General features: G+C 46.4%; 1 protein-coding gene across 5 annotated transcripts in view; it reads right to left on the bottom strand.

The window, feature by feature from the left end:
• Positions 1-17,259, bottom strand: part of NTRK3 (neurotrophic receptor tyrosine kinase 3) — a 373,642-nt gene that overhangs the window by 135,467 nt on the left and 220,916 nt on the right. For all 5 annotated transcript variants that reach the window (XM_077317432.1, XM_077317434.1, XM_077317437.1 and 2 more), the window contains exon 12: positions 7,708-7,896. In XM_077317432.1, coding sequence (XP_077173547.1) covers positions 7,708-7,896 — 189 coding nt within the window. The remainder of the gene's footprint in view (positions 1-7,707; positions 7,897-17,259) is intronic.

The following is a 17,259-nucleotide window of genomic DNA, read 5'->3' as shown; positions in this document are numbered from 1 at the left end:
GGATACTGGAGAAACAACTACGGGCCTATTGCACACAAGATGCTCTCCTGTTTCGGAAGCAAAAAGCCATTTTCCATATTTCGTCTGCAGTTCCATTATGCTGAACTAAGCAACTTGGAATAAAGATCAGTCATTTCTGCTGTCCCTTTCCCCACAGAGTGAGAAGCAATGTTTGTTGGTATAGAAGGTGGCAGAAATCTATATCACGCTGATCTACTATTAATCGCACATTAAGCATACACAGGCCGCTCTCCTCATTCCAGCTCAGTAGCCTAGATCAGTGTGTCCTCCTGCTTGGAAAAGGAATGGCAACAGAGGCTAACTAACCAGCTGGGAATGCTACAGACAGGGAGGAGTAAGCATGCTTGGCCAGGTTATGCCTCCCCGTGACAGTTGTGCAAAATAGAATTTTGGTCAACTCCCTTTTCTTATTGTTACCAAACTGGACTAAAGAAAAGAAAGTTAGCTTTCTAAAGGGTTCCAGGAAAGGGTTCCAGAAACCCTTGGCCTATGTATACTCAGTAGCGATACCCCAACATAAATGTACAAAGAACACGAGAGAGAGTGATGATAAACACAAACAAATAATTGTATTGTATACACAATACAATAAAACCAATAAAAATGTGCAGAACCTAAACTGGGCCCCTGAGAACAAACTTCCTAAGTAAACGCACAGGCATGCATACTGCCCAACATAAAGACATACTTTTAAAAGGTAGGAGGGAGGAAACTGTGACATTTTAAGAAAGGGATATATGATCTGAAATGCTTAGCTTGAGTCTGGAAAGGTCCAGGAGCAGAAACTGAAATTCAAGAAGCAGAGCAAGGAGCCATCTAAGCAAGGAGAAAAACACCCCTGCAAGGTACGGCAGGAGTTCTCGGAAAGGAGCATTCTAACCACTAGAGAACTAGGAACCAACAAGCAAACAAACAAAAAGGGCACAATACAATCAGAGTCCAGTAGTACCTTTAGGACCAACAAAGCTCATGCCTTGAATAAATCTTTGTTGGTCTTAAAGGTGCTGCTGGACTCTGATTGTATTGTGCTATTTCAGACTAACACAGCTGCTCATCTGAACCAAACAAAAAGGGGCGGGGGAACCCAACCTGGAATAGGGTTGAGAACCTAAAAAGGTTGAGAAAGCGACAACTTTATATGACTGGCACACAGTAACACACAGCAGGCTTTGTTCAAAACCAGGGAAGGTTACTGAAGGCAGCCCTTTGAAAGAGCCAGGATTTGTATAAGAACTTTTAACATCCCGTGGATATGCAAGGAACCTTCCCTTGAATATAGATGTTGGTTTACCTCCCTGGTGATTGAAAGATGATATAAAAACATATTCCATATCATATTTCTGTGAGTTTTAAAGCAATTGTGTGTGCTTCATATTGACCTCTGAAAAAGACCTGCACGAGTCAAAATGCATTAGGTCTTTGGATGTTAAGATATAACTAACTTGTATATGTGTGCCTATAGAAAAAGGGTCACTCTGTGCTGTTTTTATTGTTTGTCAATATTTTTATATATTTGAGCTCCACAAATAAAATTCAAATGAACTATGTTTATATATCCTGTAACGTCGTAGCTTTCTCAACCTTTTTAAGTTCTTAGTAAAGAACTGGGACAGGGATCTGAGGAATGACTTGTTGGTGCCCGGGGTCCTTTTTTTATGGGCAGAAGATTCCCAGGGTAGATGGGATTTGAAGGTTGCCAGATCTTCAAGGAAACAAAAGTTTGGGTGAGTCAGAATAGCTCCTGAAACAGGATGGAGCATGAGTTCATGACTTGATTGAATTTAAAAAGAACAAAGGAGAAATCAGCACTGGTTAATTGTTCATGTAACAGCAACTTCCTTGGCTGGGGTAGGCTGGGATATCCCAGTGTTGAAAAGTCTTATTGAGAGGTGGGGGAGATTGCACTTAATCAGTCTGTAATACCCCTCTTCTCCTGTCCCTGGGAGTTTCCAGTGTGATGGCTTTATGAGACTCCCCAAGTTTCAAATCCCCTTGGCACTGAGGCCATAAAAAGCAACTAAGTCCAAAATAAGAGGGTGTCAGTTGGAGGAGGGGGCGGTGTCCTCACATTATGGTCTTGGTTGAGGGCTAAGAATACGATGGAGAACTTTGAAAAGAGCAATTTAAAAGACAAAAATGACCCCAAATGTAGATCAAACTTCCATGTACATGCCCAACTCAGCTCTCTTTTCCAGGGTAGGCCTTGCAAATATCAGTTCTATATAATACATTTATGAAAGCAATTAATAGTAGCGAAATCACAAATATCAGTAGCCAAGCTGTTTGCCATTCATGGATTTATCACTCCAGAATGATTGTCTAAGACCCAAATTATGAGTGAGAAGAAAAAACCAAAATCTATCCACGGCACAAGCACATATTGTAGATACACCCCTGGACAGCCCATTTGTATAATTGGTATCTGCTGCTCGTTTCCTTAAGACTTGATACAAGCAATATGGAACTGAATGCAGAATTCCCAGCTCCCAGGATCCCATCTTATGTTATTTAAAAACTCTAGTCCTTAAACTTTTCTAGATAAAATGATACCCTGGAATGTATCCTGTTTCCCCTACGATTAGGGGTGTGCAAAACAAAAGTTCTCAAATTAATTTTGGATCTAGATGTGAGCAGGGCATTCCTTTTATTATTCTGAAATGTTGACACTCCCCTTACGTTTCAAGATTCTTTGTTTCAGTTAGATTTTTCAGGTCCTGAAAATTCAGGAACATTTTAGTAACTGCCCCTCCATCTCCCCACTACCCTCAGATGCAGCAGAAGCAGAAAGGCAGAGACAGAAACTTGTTTACAGCCTTTCCCTCCCTTTAAATTTTAAAGGGCCACTATTTTCTAACCCCCCCACAGAAAATAATAGCCCTTTAAAATTTAAAGGCAGTGAAATACTGCCAAATAGCTCTTTGGTGGAGCAACTCCGTCTCTCTACTTCTTCACTCCTGGTGCTGGAAACCCAAACATTCCTGAAATTCCAAGAGATATTTTTTTCCCTTATTCAAGAAACTTCAGGGTGTTTGGGGTCATTTGGAATATCCCAGAGCTGATGTGAAACTGCTACATTCTGATTTATTTTCCACTCAAGTGTACACCCCTATGCACAACAAGCAATTCTGCTCCAAGTTGTCCGTGCTGGCCATTGGGATTGCTTCTTTTTCATTGGTGTGTCTCAGATTACATATATGGTAAACATTGGTTAGGGATTTAGATACAGATTATTGTGCTGAAGTACTATGGAAATACAGGTTGAAATAAGTTTGGGATACATGATTCATGTATGAAAATGTGCATTGTGAGCACATCCACACAAATGGCCATCGCACAAGTTCACAGTGGGCCGTTGGAACCAAACCATGAATGCTGCAAGGCTGCCAGCCGAGTGCAGAACAGAACGAGTGACAACTGGCAACCCAGCCCAGAACTATGCAAACTTCGCCCTGAAAGTTATGATTCCCTCAGCCCTCACTTACACAGTCTTCCCTTCTGAACTGTCCCAACATTCCCCTTGGCTGTATCAGGTCTCTGATAATCCCAAGAGAAGGAAGGACTCCCTGGAGAAGAGCCTAATGCTGGGAGCGATCGAGGGCAAAAGAAGAAGGGGATGACAGAGAATGAGGTGGCTGGATGGAGTCACTGAAGCAGCCGGTGCAAACTTAAATGGACTCCAGGTAGAGGCCAGGAAGGCCTGGAGGATCATTGTCCATGGGGTCGCAATGGATCGGACATGACTTCGCACCTAACAACAACAACAACAACAACAACAGGGCCATTTCCAAGGCAGAAGAAACCATAACCTGCTGCTTAAATTCATGTCTGTCACCTGAGAGTGGTATCTTGGAAGAATGCTCCAGCTGACAGCTAGAACAATTCCAAGGCAGCATGGCTCAGAAAGAACACTAATCTTTGTGCGTTCAAGGAACACAAGAGAGAAATGGGAAAAATCGATGTTTTTTTAAAAAGCTGCGTTTGCCCCTGTTGCTCCTTGGCTTTCTCTGCCTAGTCAGACCAACCTACGGCTTCTGCACAAAACCCAACAACATAAACACGTTGTAATCAACGGCAGAGCCGGGCGCAATTAAGTGGATGCAGCCCATTGCCCCGGTGATTGAAGCGGCATCACCGTTTGATGGGCTCGCTCCAAATTACAAACCTTAAGTCTTCGACTTTGTCTGCTAGCAAGAGTGCCTATTTCAAACAACGGGGTGATCCCGAGGGGAACATTCCATTATGGAAGGAAGGGGGGGGGATGTGCACAGAAAACATTACTCCAGTTTAACAAGCCCTTAATGGAGACGTTAATTCTTGTGCTGTTCACACCAAGAAGAGAGTTCAGCTGCAGAGAATGTGGAGATCTAAGCCCCCCCCCTTTGTGGAAGGGTCTCCTGCCTGCTATGCTCAAGCTTTTTGACACTGTGCTTTTTAAAATGTACACCAGACCTTGCCCACAATGAGGACTCGAAGCTGCTTATTACAACGTTCTCTGATCCTCTATCCTAGCCCCAAAACAACAACCCTGTGGGGTAGGTTAGGGTCAGCGATTGAGATGAGATCATAGTCTCCCAGCAAGATTCAGATCTGCTTCTCTGAGGTCTCAGTTCAAAACTCTACCCCAGCCTTTCTCAACATTTTAACCCTTGAGAAATCCCTGAAACGTTCTTCAGGCTTTGAGGAAGCCCAGAAGTGGGATGATTGTGGAGAATACGGTTGGGAAGCAGAGCTGTGGACATGCCCACCCAAGGCCCCTCCCCCTCCCACCCCCTCCAGGCCCATCATTGGCCATTTTGGGAGGGGGTGTATGGGTTGATAGGACCATATATTGTCATCTCACCCGATAAATATTTTTTTAAAATTAAATATATATTTTAAAATTAATTAGCTCCCACCCATTCAGGAAATCCTTCCAGGGCCATCAAGAAACCCCAGGGTTTCACAAAACTCTGGTTGAGAAAGCCTGTTGTAGCCACAGTGATACATTTTAATCCCTCTCGTCCTCCAAGGAGCCCCGGGTGGTGAACAGAACCCCCTCCCCATCCACTTTGCTCCACCCACAACCTTCTTAGATACGTAAAACTGGCGGACAGTGGCTGGTCTGAGGCTGCCCAGCATACTGCATGTCAGAGCGAGATCTGAACACCTGGATCCCAGCCCAAAATTATGGCACATGGGCTCCCTGGGGCAAATGCCACCAGAATAGGGACCACGTCTTCCGGTCACAGGGTGTCCTTCTTTACTCCAAAGCAGAGAACAATGGCATGTCCTCACTGGGGACCCAGCCAAGGGAATGCCCCGCGTTGCCAGTTTTTGTTACTGCTTTCTGCACTTTTCAGGTGCTGCTTGAGGAAGCGTGTCTCCTTCTGCCGATTCACCTCTCTCCCTCCCCCTCCCTCCACATCACTTAGTATGTGCCTCCTTCCTGGAGAAAAACAAGAAAATGCATTGTTGTGTGTGACATGGGTGTGAGCATCACGGTACAGCCCAGTGGAGCAGAACTGCAATGAAAGCCCCAATTTGGTGCTTTAGTCTCAGCTAAGGAGTGTCCTCCTTTGTAGGAAGCCAGCCCAGCAGGGAGAAGGTTGGGTTTAGCTTTCTGCTCAACTCTCTGTATTCAGGGAGTTTTTGTGGGGAACATTCATATGCAATAATGACGGTCTGGAGGAGGCCAGGAAATCCTTGCCCACTAGGTTCTGCTGGGCCATAAGTATCAGAAAAGGGAAGAGAAGGCAGATGGTTCACACACTGCAGTTACGTGGTAAGCATCACATCGGACAAGCAATGGTACATGAACCAAAGAGGTACGGCTGCTAAAATATTAGTTTTTAGTCGACTACCAATGCAGGTGGTTTAAATAAATGTGCATAGCGCTTGTCAATACAAGGGGTCATTTAATATCTTGAAGAGCATGCAGAGAATTAAGAATTTACCAAATATACACTACCATTCATTCTCAGAAAGGAAGGCCAACAACAGTAATGCCCCCCCCCTTAAATCCACATTACGATAGCAAACCAGAGCCCCAAACACATCCCAACCACCCCCTTTTAAAATGTGTGCTGAACATTCAACTCAACTGAAAATGGGTCCCGAAAAAGTTCAGGGTGGGAAAAGAGCTACCATCTGTGAATTTCAAGAGAAATCATCGCCCTATCGAAAACAAGTCAGAATTTTAATCTGTGAATATTTGGCACAGCCAAATCAACTGAAGTTAGTTGATAGATTGGATTAAATTTCTTGAAGCTTTCAGTGGCACTGAAAGAGTACAGAACCTCTGGCCACATGTAAGTATGGATTTCTTAAAGAATGTTCAACTTAGACTCCTTGATCCATAACGAACCTGCAAACATTCATTGATGGGGGCCTTAGGAAACTAGATATTCCCCAGTGCTAAGAACACAGAAATAATCCCGTTTTATTTCCCCACAGTCCTGAATAGATGGAAGAAACACAGACAATGCCAAGCACATGAATGGAAAGCACATGAGACAGTGTGGGGAAAGGGAGGGGAGAGATGCCATAGCCTTTTATATGGTTTGGTTTGGAGCCATTCTGGACAATCTGGAATGCTGAGGAGATGAAGGGACCAACAGTCCAGGGTGGCTGAGTTTTTTAATTCTTGTAGTCAGTAGGAAATGAATTATTTACCCCTTCAGCAAAGAGGTTTTGATTTCACCGGGCAGAGTTCTGTGTTTAGGTTTAAGGACATGTATCTGCCTTTTGCACCGATGTTAAAAAAAAAGGACAAGAACCAAGAAATAAACCATTCGGGATAAGAATGTAGTGAAAATCTGTCCATATTGGTCCGTTGGTTTCATAGCAGCAGGTTTATTGTTTGCAAACTGGATAATGCAGGTTGGTCCCATGCTAGGCACCAAACACATGCCCCCAAAGCCCCTTACTTTGGGAGAAGAGCAATTGAAGGGTTATTAATGGGGAAAAAACAAATGTGAGCCTTATAGTATAAAAGGCACACAAATCCCTGGCACTTTTGGGTGTTCTTCTACAGTTGTCTCCTTGGATAATCTTCAGAATCTGTGAAATTTAGGGAACGGTTTGGGCTCGCTGCCTTCCAATCAACGTTAACCTCATATGGATTCTCCGGTCTGCATGCATAATGTATTTTTGTTATTCATTATCACGAATGGTGCAGTTTCTTGTTTCTTGTTGTCTCTGTGCACAACCGTTATGGAGGAGATTGACTTGCTACTTTGGTCCTAAGACCTCTAGAGGGTCCTGGCCTGTGGAGCCTATGGGGCGGTTGCTCTTTACGATGGTAGCCCATGTATGTCGCATGAGTGGAATTCCAAGTCAGCAAAGTCAGGGTCCTTTTACTGTACCCTCGATAAAAAGGCCTTTGCGCCCCTTTTATGCTCTCTGTCGCTGGGATCTCCTGTTCAAGATTCCAGAAAGTCAACGCAAAACTAGAGGAAGTGGTTTTGGGCTGACGCTGCTAACAATTGACCTTCTGAAATGCCTAGGTGTATGTTGTGCTTTTTAAATAGGACACGAGATTCACTTCTGGTTTCTGGACCATACAAGACCGACTTTCTTCCCACACAACCCCCATTTCCTTAAACCCCCTCAGTTCATTTCTCTTTCTGACCAATCTCTTTTCCCCTTCTTACCTGTTCTATTCTTATCCTGGGAGAAACAAGGAAGGAAAACATGAAGCACACTTACATGTATCTGGCTTATGACAGTTATGGCCTTGCCGGAAGTACTGCGGGTTCTCAATGACGGGGATGCGGGTCATGCCAATCACGACCGAATCTGGGCCAGCATCCAGAGATGAAGGACCCGTGATGCCATGGTTGATGTGATGGAGAGGGCTGGCAGAATCCTCTTCCCCACTGATCACAGCCACAGGACCTAGAGACAAACATACAACAACCATGAAGAGACTGGAGAGGTTTATTAGGCCATTTGCCCAGAATACTTAATCGTATTGAAGTCAGTAAAGAAATCCACCCTGGCCTGGAGGGTCCAGGCTAACCCATTCTCATCAGATCTCAGAAGCCAAGATGGTCGATTCCGCACAGGTGAAAAAGGCCAGTAGGACCTTTTATATGGAAGCATGGCTAACCCTCTTAAGAGTCTCTTGTGGCGCAGAGTGGTAAGGCAGCCGTCTGAAAGCTTTGCCCATGAGGCTGGGAGTTCAATCCCAGCAGCCGGCTCAAGGTTGACTCAGCCTTCCATCCTTCCGAGGTCGGTAAAATGAGTACCCAACTTGCTGGGGGGTAAACAGTAATGACTAGGGAAGGCACTGGCAAACCACCCCATATTGAGTCTGCCATGAAAACGCTAGAGGGAGTCATCCCAAGAGTCAGACATGACTCGGTGCTTGCACAGAGGATACCTTTACCTTTACTTTTATGGCTAACCCTCACTTCCACATGACATTACCACCGGGGCAGGACTCTCCCGGGCCTGGTGCACTTTAGGCCGCCAAGGAATGCAGATGTCTTCTGTGTCCCCTTAAGTCTCTGAGGGCCAATTTGGCAAAGTTGCCAAATAGTCTTCCATCTACAAAGATCCCGATCTTGGAAAATATGCAAAGCAATGGACATTGTTTTGGAATTATATGAAAAAAAACTATCCAGACTTTGCGAAGATATGTAATAGCAACAGCAGGTTCTAAGCATAGTTATGTCACAGATTTAGGTTTACTATTTCATTTGTTAGGACTAGGAGAGAAGTCTTGAATGTATATTTGTATTTATTTGTGATTGAATGTTAGATTGATGAATTTATGGATTAGTGATAGGTATGAATATTTTGTTTGATATCACAATAAAATATTTCAATTGGAAAAAAAAAAGTATCTGAGGGCCAACAGGACCTAGCCCAGCTCCTCCCCATCCTCCTTCCAGGCCCGGCTCCTTCCTGTCCTACATTGGCCTGGAGGGGTCAAAAATGCCCCATTCAACTCCATGGCATGTTGTGGCACTGAAGGGCTGAATGGGCCATTTTTGTGTGTGCAGGAAAGGGGTTGCATTCTCACACAATCCCACCTTCCTGCAACCCTTCCCCACCCCCCACCCCCTGCTGTCGCCATGCATGGTGGAATCTATCTACTGCGGCTGCATCCCCCGCGGGGACAGAAGTGGCGGACTAGCTCCGTCACCAATATATGTCCCCTGTGGGGACACAAGAAGCAGCAGAGCATGCCCCGGAGTGGCGCCACTGGGGTGGAATTGCTCTGAGAGACCAGCAAGGAAGGCCTGGGTTGCTACTCAGAGGCAAGCAATGGAAAATCCCCTCTGTTCACCTCTTGCCCTGATATCCCTACAGGGTTGAGCAACCCATTGCAAAGATTGGCATGAGCTGGTTTTTGCTTAAAATAGCCCCCTAACAAATCAAGGGCAGGCAGTCAGAGAAAAATTTGTTCTGAATGAAGTCCAAGCTCCAGCCCAAACATGTTATTCTCGGTCTGGGGATCATGACAGCGCCCAATAATTCACAAACCATTGGAAGTCCATCGCAGCGTCAAGGCAGCCTTGACTTTATACTATTACTTTATACTTTATACTATTTACCACTACTGGATGTTCTTGAAGGGACCAAACGACCTCCACAAAGTGGATGCAGAAATGTGCAGGCATGCAGTGCCTATGAAAACTGGTCTCCGTGGGTACACGTTGCAAACAATACCCCCAAACTGACAAGTGAAACATTTGACACAAATATAAATTCACATGGAATGAAAGAGAAGAGAAACTGCCTGAGGAAACAGCAGTGTCACAGGTACGTCAGGTGTCCTTCTGGTTTAAAAAAGAGCACACACACACATGATGAACGTAGCAGGCATGCGAAGAAGACATACGCCTGCCCTATCACATCTCAGCTGGCCCTGAGTCTTCATTCCTGTGGGCAAACCCAGAGCTCTACAGAGTGCCTGGAACAGGGCACCACCCAGGCATGGACTGAAGCCACAGGATCATGCGCACCATCTCCACCCTTGATCGTACAGATGTTCTGAGCCACATCAACAAGCAAGTACACAATTAGGCATAGACCAAGTCAAAGCCAGCTTGATGGAGTGATTGAAAGACAGGACCAGGAAATGGGAGGTTCTGTTCCCCGCACAAACTTTGTTTAGCACACACCACCTTGACAGCACACTTGGAGAGCAAATAGGATGAAAATGCACTAAATCATATTTTGGGTGTGACCTCTACCTTGCATGACCCCTAATGACCTGGGTCTGGGGTTATCAGGTACTGATCCACCCTTTTACAGCTGCTTCTGTCAGCCAGCCAGATTGCATGATGAAGTGGATGGAGTGCTATCCTAGGACCTGCGAGCCCCAGGTTCAAATTCCCACGCTGCCATGAATGCTAGCTGAGTGACCTTGGGAGAAGGAAAGGTCCAATGAAGAAAACAGGAGGGGAAAGAGTTGGTGCTTGCAGGGAAAGAATCTTTTATCTTTGTGAAACCCCAATGACCTTGGCCAAGCCGTCCTCTCTCTGGGAGACCAAATCAACCTCACAGGAGTGCTTTTTGTGACGGTGAAAAGGAGGCACTCATCTTAAAAGCTAAACAGAGGGTTGCTGAGTAGAGGAAGGCAAGAGCCAACCATCTCTAAGCTTCCTTGCCTGGAAAGCCCTGAGGAGTCACTGGGGCTTGTTGGCAAAACGGAAGCAGGGCTGATGATTTGGGAAGCCACTTGAGGTTCCCCTCGGGGAGATAAGTAGGGTAGCATTATCTAAATAAACAAATGCAGTTTGCAGGCATCTGCATCCGGCTTGCATCTGGAAGGAGGGGCAAGTGGCTGGGCCCTGCAGGAAACGCATAATCCGCTGCCAAGTTCGGGGTGGGGGGGAGGGGGGAGACACACTTCTTGGCGCCTTAATCAAGGAGCCGCAATTTATTCATACAACACAGAGAAGAAAAATCTATGCCAGGAGAAGTTTCTCTTCTGTTTTGTCGAAGCTGCCAGGGGCTAACAGAAGGTCAATGCTGGATGAGGAAGAGCGGGCCGCATTCACACTTCAAACACATTCAAAAGGCCTGTCTTTTACCTGCGCCAAGGAGAGAGGGAGGGGGGTGGGTAAGAAAAGGATCTCTCTGCTGTCGCTAATCTATTTCTAATTGCACAATTACTTTATTATGGAACAGGAGTAACAAAGAAGAGAGGCTTCAAGTCATTTGAGTTCTCTCAGCGCTTCCGAGAGCATCCGGAGAATGCTGGCTCCGGCTGCATTAATCTATTGTCAAAAAGGAGAAGAGGAGAGGGGAGAAAAAATACAGGCACTTGCTCATTTTTCAGTGACTTCGAGTATTGTTTGTTCTTCCAAGTGGGGCATAATAAAGTTGCTGCGTAATTAGCAGGACTCCTGGCAGGTGTGACAGGTGTTTTACTCACAGGGAAGGAGCCTCCTTCTCTCCCTTCTCCCCCGTTGCTGTTGCAAATTCACATGCACAGCTTCTCGTCCAGCTGCTTACAGTAGATGGCGGTCGGTGGTGTTAAAGGAGCTGATCCCGGTCACAATATGGTGAGGGGACGTGGCTCAGTGGTGGAGCATCTGCTTGACAGGCAGAAGGTTCCTGGTTCGGTCACAGGCCTCACAGGTTAAAAGGACCAGGCCATGGGTGATGGGAAAGCCCTCCACCTGAGACAATGGAGACCCACCTTCAGTCTGAATAGGCTCCACTGATCTTGATGGAGCATCTGTCATTTGGGAAAATGGCTAGATAGCCATCTGATGGAGAGGCTGATTCTGTGAAGGTTCAAGGGGGTGGCAGGTTACAGTAGATGATTGGGATGTGAGTGTCCTGCATAGTGCAGGGGGTTGGACTAGATGACCCAGGAGGTCCTTTCCAATTCTATGATTCCATGATTCTATGAGAATCAGTGGCAGAACATCTGCTTTGTGCGTAAAGGTCCCAGGTTCAAAAAGCATGAAGTAGTAGGGATACCGTGGAAGAAATCCTACCTGAGACCCCAAAGAGTTGCTGCCTCTCAAAGCTGACGGTACTGACCTTGATAGCTCTGATTTAGTACAGGCAGCTTCACGTGCTCCTATCTGGCAATAATCTCTCTAACGTGCGTTTCTCCACAAGCCAAGGGGAGATGAACGGATGAAACAAGCGTTTGTTTTAGGCTAGCAAAAGGCCCGTTGTACATTCGTACGTCTGTGATCATTCTTTCCCTTTTCTGCTGTGAAGCTCTGTTCATACTCGGTTTAGCTTAACTAGGGTTGGTTGACTGCCTGAACATGGGCCTTCCACTGGGTTACCAATTACAAACAAGGGCAGGAAAGGAAACAGGAAACAGAGGTCTCCTTAGCCAAAGGTCTTCTTAGTGTGTGCCAAAGGCTCTAGGTTCAATTTCTACCTTCTCCAGATGTTTTTTTTTTAAGTCTCGGGCAAAAATACAACACAAGATCTGCCAATAAGGTTAGACTGCAAAGACCCAGTGATCTGGTTGCTCTCGAGGAAGTTGTACATGTTCAAAAAGATGCAGGTACCTTAAGCAAGAGAAGAAAAGGGGACCCACTGGACACCCATCTAATGCCAGGCATTCTGGAGGTTTTGCATATATTTAAATTCATCGCTAAAGAAGCAAAAGCTCTCCTGCCCAATTATAAAGCCAATATCACTGCAGTCCTCCGGCCAGCTCAACCTTGAGACAAGGACACAAGCAATTCTTAATTCTTCATTCATTTTGCTACCTCGGCATATGCAACTAAGTAATGATGTTATTGAGAAGATCAATATGGCATTGATCCTTTAAACCTCAGTTCTAAGGGCAGAGGGAGTGCACAAGGGAAGCCACCAGACAAGCTGTTTCGGGATCCTAACCAGCAAATTCTTTAAAAAAAATCATTAAAAAACCCCCAAAGTTGAAACACCTTTGTTTAGATTTACAATCCTGTGAGGGAAGTGAGGCTGAGAGAGCCCTGCTATTACTGAAGAAGAAGAAGAGTTGGTTCTTATGTGCTGCTTTTATCTACCAGGAGTCTCAAAGTAGCTTACATTCACGTTCCCTCTCCTCTCCACACAACAGATGCCCTCTGAGGTGGGTGAGGCTGAGAGAGCCCTGATATTCCTGCTTGGTCAGAACAGCTCTATCAGTGCTGTGGCGAGCCGAAGGTCACCCAGCTGGCTGCATGTGGAAGAGGAGTGGGGAATCAAACCAGACTTGCCAGATTAGAAGTCCTAATTACTATACTGATATTAGAAAACAGCGCACAGTTCCACCTACATTAGGGATACACAGCAGTCTTTTCTGAGAGTCAGCATGTTACAGTGGTTAGATCAGGGAGACCCAGGTTCAAATGTCCATTCTGTTATGTCTGCTTGTGGTGTCTCTGGGCCTGCCACTCTCTTTTAACCAGGAGTGTTGTTGTCACGAGAAAAAAAATAGAGGGGGAATAACAATGTCATAAACCACTTTGGTATTTCAATAGGGAGAAAGCAGGGGATAAACATCTAATTCTGGTGCCTGGCTATAGTTTTAAGAACCTCCACACCCCACAGCAGAAGCTGCAAGCTTGAAGTCCAGCAAAAACCTCCAACATTAGTTTTCCCTCACTTGTAGATTCTTCACACCCGTATATATGTCAACATAAAGATTAGATAAGATAAGCCGGTACGTTTAGATAAGCAGATGACTGTCGGCAAGCCCAAGCGGAAAGGGCCAGCTTGGTGGGTCTATTTCTCATGGCCAGAGTGTTCCCATTCAGTAGACCTGTCTGTCCAGCATCCTGGCAGGCAGAGTTATGCTCTGCCCCTCTTTTTGACGTCTACCAACTGTGAATATAGGTGATCCGCACAGCAGGACCCCCCCCCCCCCCGGGACAGCCACAATGCAACCAAGTGGTACGTATGCATAACCCTCAAGCTGTCTGTCAGTCTTATTTCCCTTCTCCCTTCCTGCCTGCCATCTCCATGCATTCCCACAGTTTACACACACCTCTCCAGCAGCTACCCAGTCTCCAAAATTTCTTCTTCTTGGAGGGATGCTATTTCAAAAAATAAAACACCACTTTCCCATCCTCTCTTTCCATTTCACTTACAGTGCCATTCATCAAGCCTAGAGCACATCTGACACGGGTATGACAGGCAGGGATAGCTAAGAAGCAAATCATGAATACGATCCAAAGTCATGGAGCGAATGGCGGCCCATTTAGCATTTCTTGAACTGAATGACACGTGATAAGGAACATTCTCTCTCCTGTCTCTGCTTTTGAGATCTGGTTTGTCATACTGAGGACCAGGAATGTGCTGCTGATTTGGCTCTCTGGGGGTAATCAGGAAGCTCTGAATGACGAAGAAGGAGAAGGAGAAGGAGAAGGAAGGAGAAGGAGAAGGAGAAGGAGAAGGAGAAGGAGAAGGAGAAGGAGAAGAAGAGTTGGTTCTTAGATGCCACTTTTCTCTACCCGAAGGAGTCTCAAAGTGGCTTACATTTGCCTTCCTTTTCCTCTCCCCACAACAGACACCCTGTGAGGGAGGTGAGGCTGAGAGAGAACAATGCTGGTCAGAACAGTTTTATCAGGGCTGTTTAATCATGTGTGAGCACACCTTAGTCCTGCAAATGGAGCCAGCCTCATGTGGTTGCTTAGACAGGGTGCTCAGCACACCAGATTGGCTCCTAAAGCTAACCTGCTTGGTTTGTCTTGATCCTGGAAGAACAGTGAAAGAACCCAGGACCAGGTAGGCTGCTCAGGGGAGTGGGGTGCAATGCAACCCAAGTGGCTAGTCAGTTAAGCATTCTGGAACCCCACTGACTGTCCTCCTTCACCCCCCATTTGGGCTCATCTGAGATCTGCTACTTGCGTCTTCCTTGTGGACAGCTCTGAGCCGGAGAGGTCAGAAGCCGCAACTCATAAAACAGAGTCAGTGAAAGCCCCACAAACACAATTAAAAATCTAGCCGCGCTCGCAGATGGATTGCATTTACTATCTCATAAAAAGAGCCTTCATCCTGTCAGGCAAACAAAAGGAAATCAATTTCTTAATTTTTATTGGCAGACGTGGGCTGGGAGCCAACCTTGCACTCACTCCCCATGGCCAGGCTGGAGGTGGAGTGAAGAGGGGCCTTTCTAATTCATGGGACGCTTTCTCTAAGCCCCTTGCTTTGGCCCTAACTTCTTGTTGTGACTTCTTCCCATGGCAGGCCATTTAAAGTCCAGCTGTCGTTGCCATTTTCCAGATCTTTACTTTGCTCCCCCCCCCCACATCATTGTGGGGTCTGTGGCGTGCCCATTTCACAGATGAAAGAAAAAAGACTGAGAAACTGCCTTAGCCCAAGCTGCTCCCACTAAAGAAAAAGAGATTTCCCAGGCCACTTTGTGGAGAAAAACATACCTGATCTCCAGCACAGCCTCCTGATTTCTAGAGGACAAACCTGACCTATGAATTGTCCACTGTTATCTGAAACCTGCTTCTCAGTAGATCTGTTCTTTGCAATAGCAGGAGTGCGTTTGTGTGTAGGGGGGATGGCTCCTGTGTCCAACGGCTGTCTTCAAAGCAGGCTGCAGACCTGAATTTAATGGGGCACCAGCAGCACCAGTAGTGGAGTGCCCCACTCTGCCATTTTGGCCCCCAAGCGGCTGCCTGAGATGGCAAACAGGCCCTGATGGCTAGCCATTGCCACAGGCTGGCACTAACAGCACAGGAAATTGCGGCTTCGTATCTCCCATCCAAGTTTCATCTCAGAGACAAACTGTATGCTTGCCACGCATCCTGCTCTGCCCAGCATCACCTTGCCGGACTCGTTCTTTTGGTCCGAGGCCACAAGCCCCAAATCTTGGGCTTGCTGCCATTTCCTGCTCCCCTCCTGGTTCTGGTTCCAGGCCCAAAAATATTGTCTGGAGGGCACCTTGAACTCAAGAACTGGCACACTATGCAATGCCAGAGATGGGCAGTTGTTGGGCAGGGGCCTATTAATCTCTCTGCTCGCTCATCTTTATCAGAGACATGCCATAAAAATGATATAAACCTTTCATTCAAATGGTGCTGCAGAGGGGGAGGGGGGAGGGCATGGGTGGGTGGGTGATTGATTTCCCGTGTGTCTGATCTTTACCTTCAGGTGTAAATACAATAGCAAAATCAATCGGGATAACATCATATCAGCTTTCTAATCTCTCCTGGTCACAAGGTGTGGTTTATATTCTGCGGCTCTCCCTCCCATTCGGCAGGCCCCTTCAGACTTGTCTATGGACAAGCAGGCGTCTTGGGCCCAAGGGCCGTCACTCTTCCCCTCTCTCTATGGAATTGGATGTTTTCATAGAACCCACCTGTCTCTTCCCTGGCTCAACTCAGGAATGGCTTAACGGATAGAATCATGGAGCTGGAAGGATCTACGGGGTCATCTAGTCCAGCCTCGTGCACTATGCAGGAAATTCACAACTACCTGCCTACCCACAGTGATGCCTGTTCCAGGCCCAGATGATGCCCTCCCCTACCCCCAAGAAAACCAGAATCTCTGCCCAATGTGGCCTGGAGGAAATTTGCCTCCCAACTTCAAAGTGCCAATCGGCATTTCCCTGAGCATGCAAGGCAGGGCCACGAGAACCAACCACCTTAATGGTTGGGAAACAATTGGGAATCAAGGGACAGCTACACTGACCACTGGAATCATATAATAGAATCATAGAATCATAGAGTTGGAAGGGTCCATACAGGCCATCTAGTCCAACCCCCTGCTCAATGCAGGATCAGCCCAAAGCATCCAAGAAAAGTGTGTATCCAACCTTTGCTTGCCAGTGAAATAACTGTGCACGAATAAGAAACGATAAAAGGGCGAACCACAGCTCATTTACCAGGAAGAAGCGAATCCCGTAAACCTGACTGTGAAAAGACAGCCACCTGCTCCCCTGCCCAGATGGAGAACGTGGGGGAGAGCCCTGTTAGTGGTTACTGGCTGCATACAGGAGCAGCAAACCAGCGTAAGAAGGTGGCAGCATCAGGGCAAGTCCTCCGCCTCTGTGCTCTGTTTGTTTGGTCCTTCAGGGCAATTGGTTGGCTGCTGTCTGAGTGTACTAGGTAAGTCAGTGGTCTGATCCAGCAGGATCCACTTGCGCTCTGAAATTAATCTTTTGAAGAAGCAAACATATACACACACAAACATGAAAAATTGTATATTTAGAATTCCCATGGCACTGGGTTTGATTTTGCGCTCCCCCACATGCAGCCAGCTGGGTGACCTTGGGCTAGTCCCAGCACTGATAAAGCTGTTCTGACTAATATCAGGGCTCTCTCAGCCTCACCCACCTCACAGGGTGTC

The sequence above is a fragment of the Paroedura picta genome, chromosome 18, assembly GCF_049243985.1.
Source record: "Paroedura picta isolate Pp20150507F chromosome 18, Ppicta_v3.0, whole genome shotgun sequence".
Lineage (NCBI taxonomy): Eukaryota > Metazoa > Chordata > Lepidosauria > Squamata > Gekkonidae > Paroedura > Paroedura picta.
The sequence above is the reverse complement of the archived record's forward strand: the minus strand, read 5'-3'. Positions and strand labels throughout refer to the sequence as shown.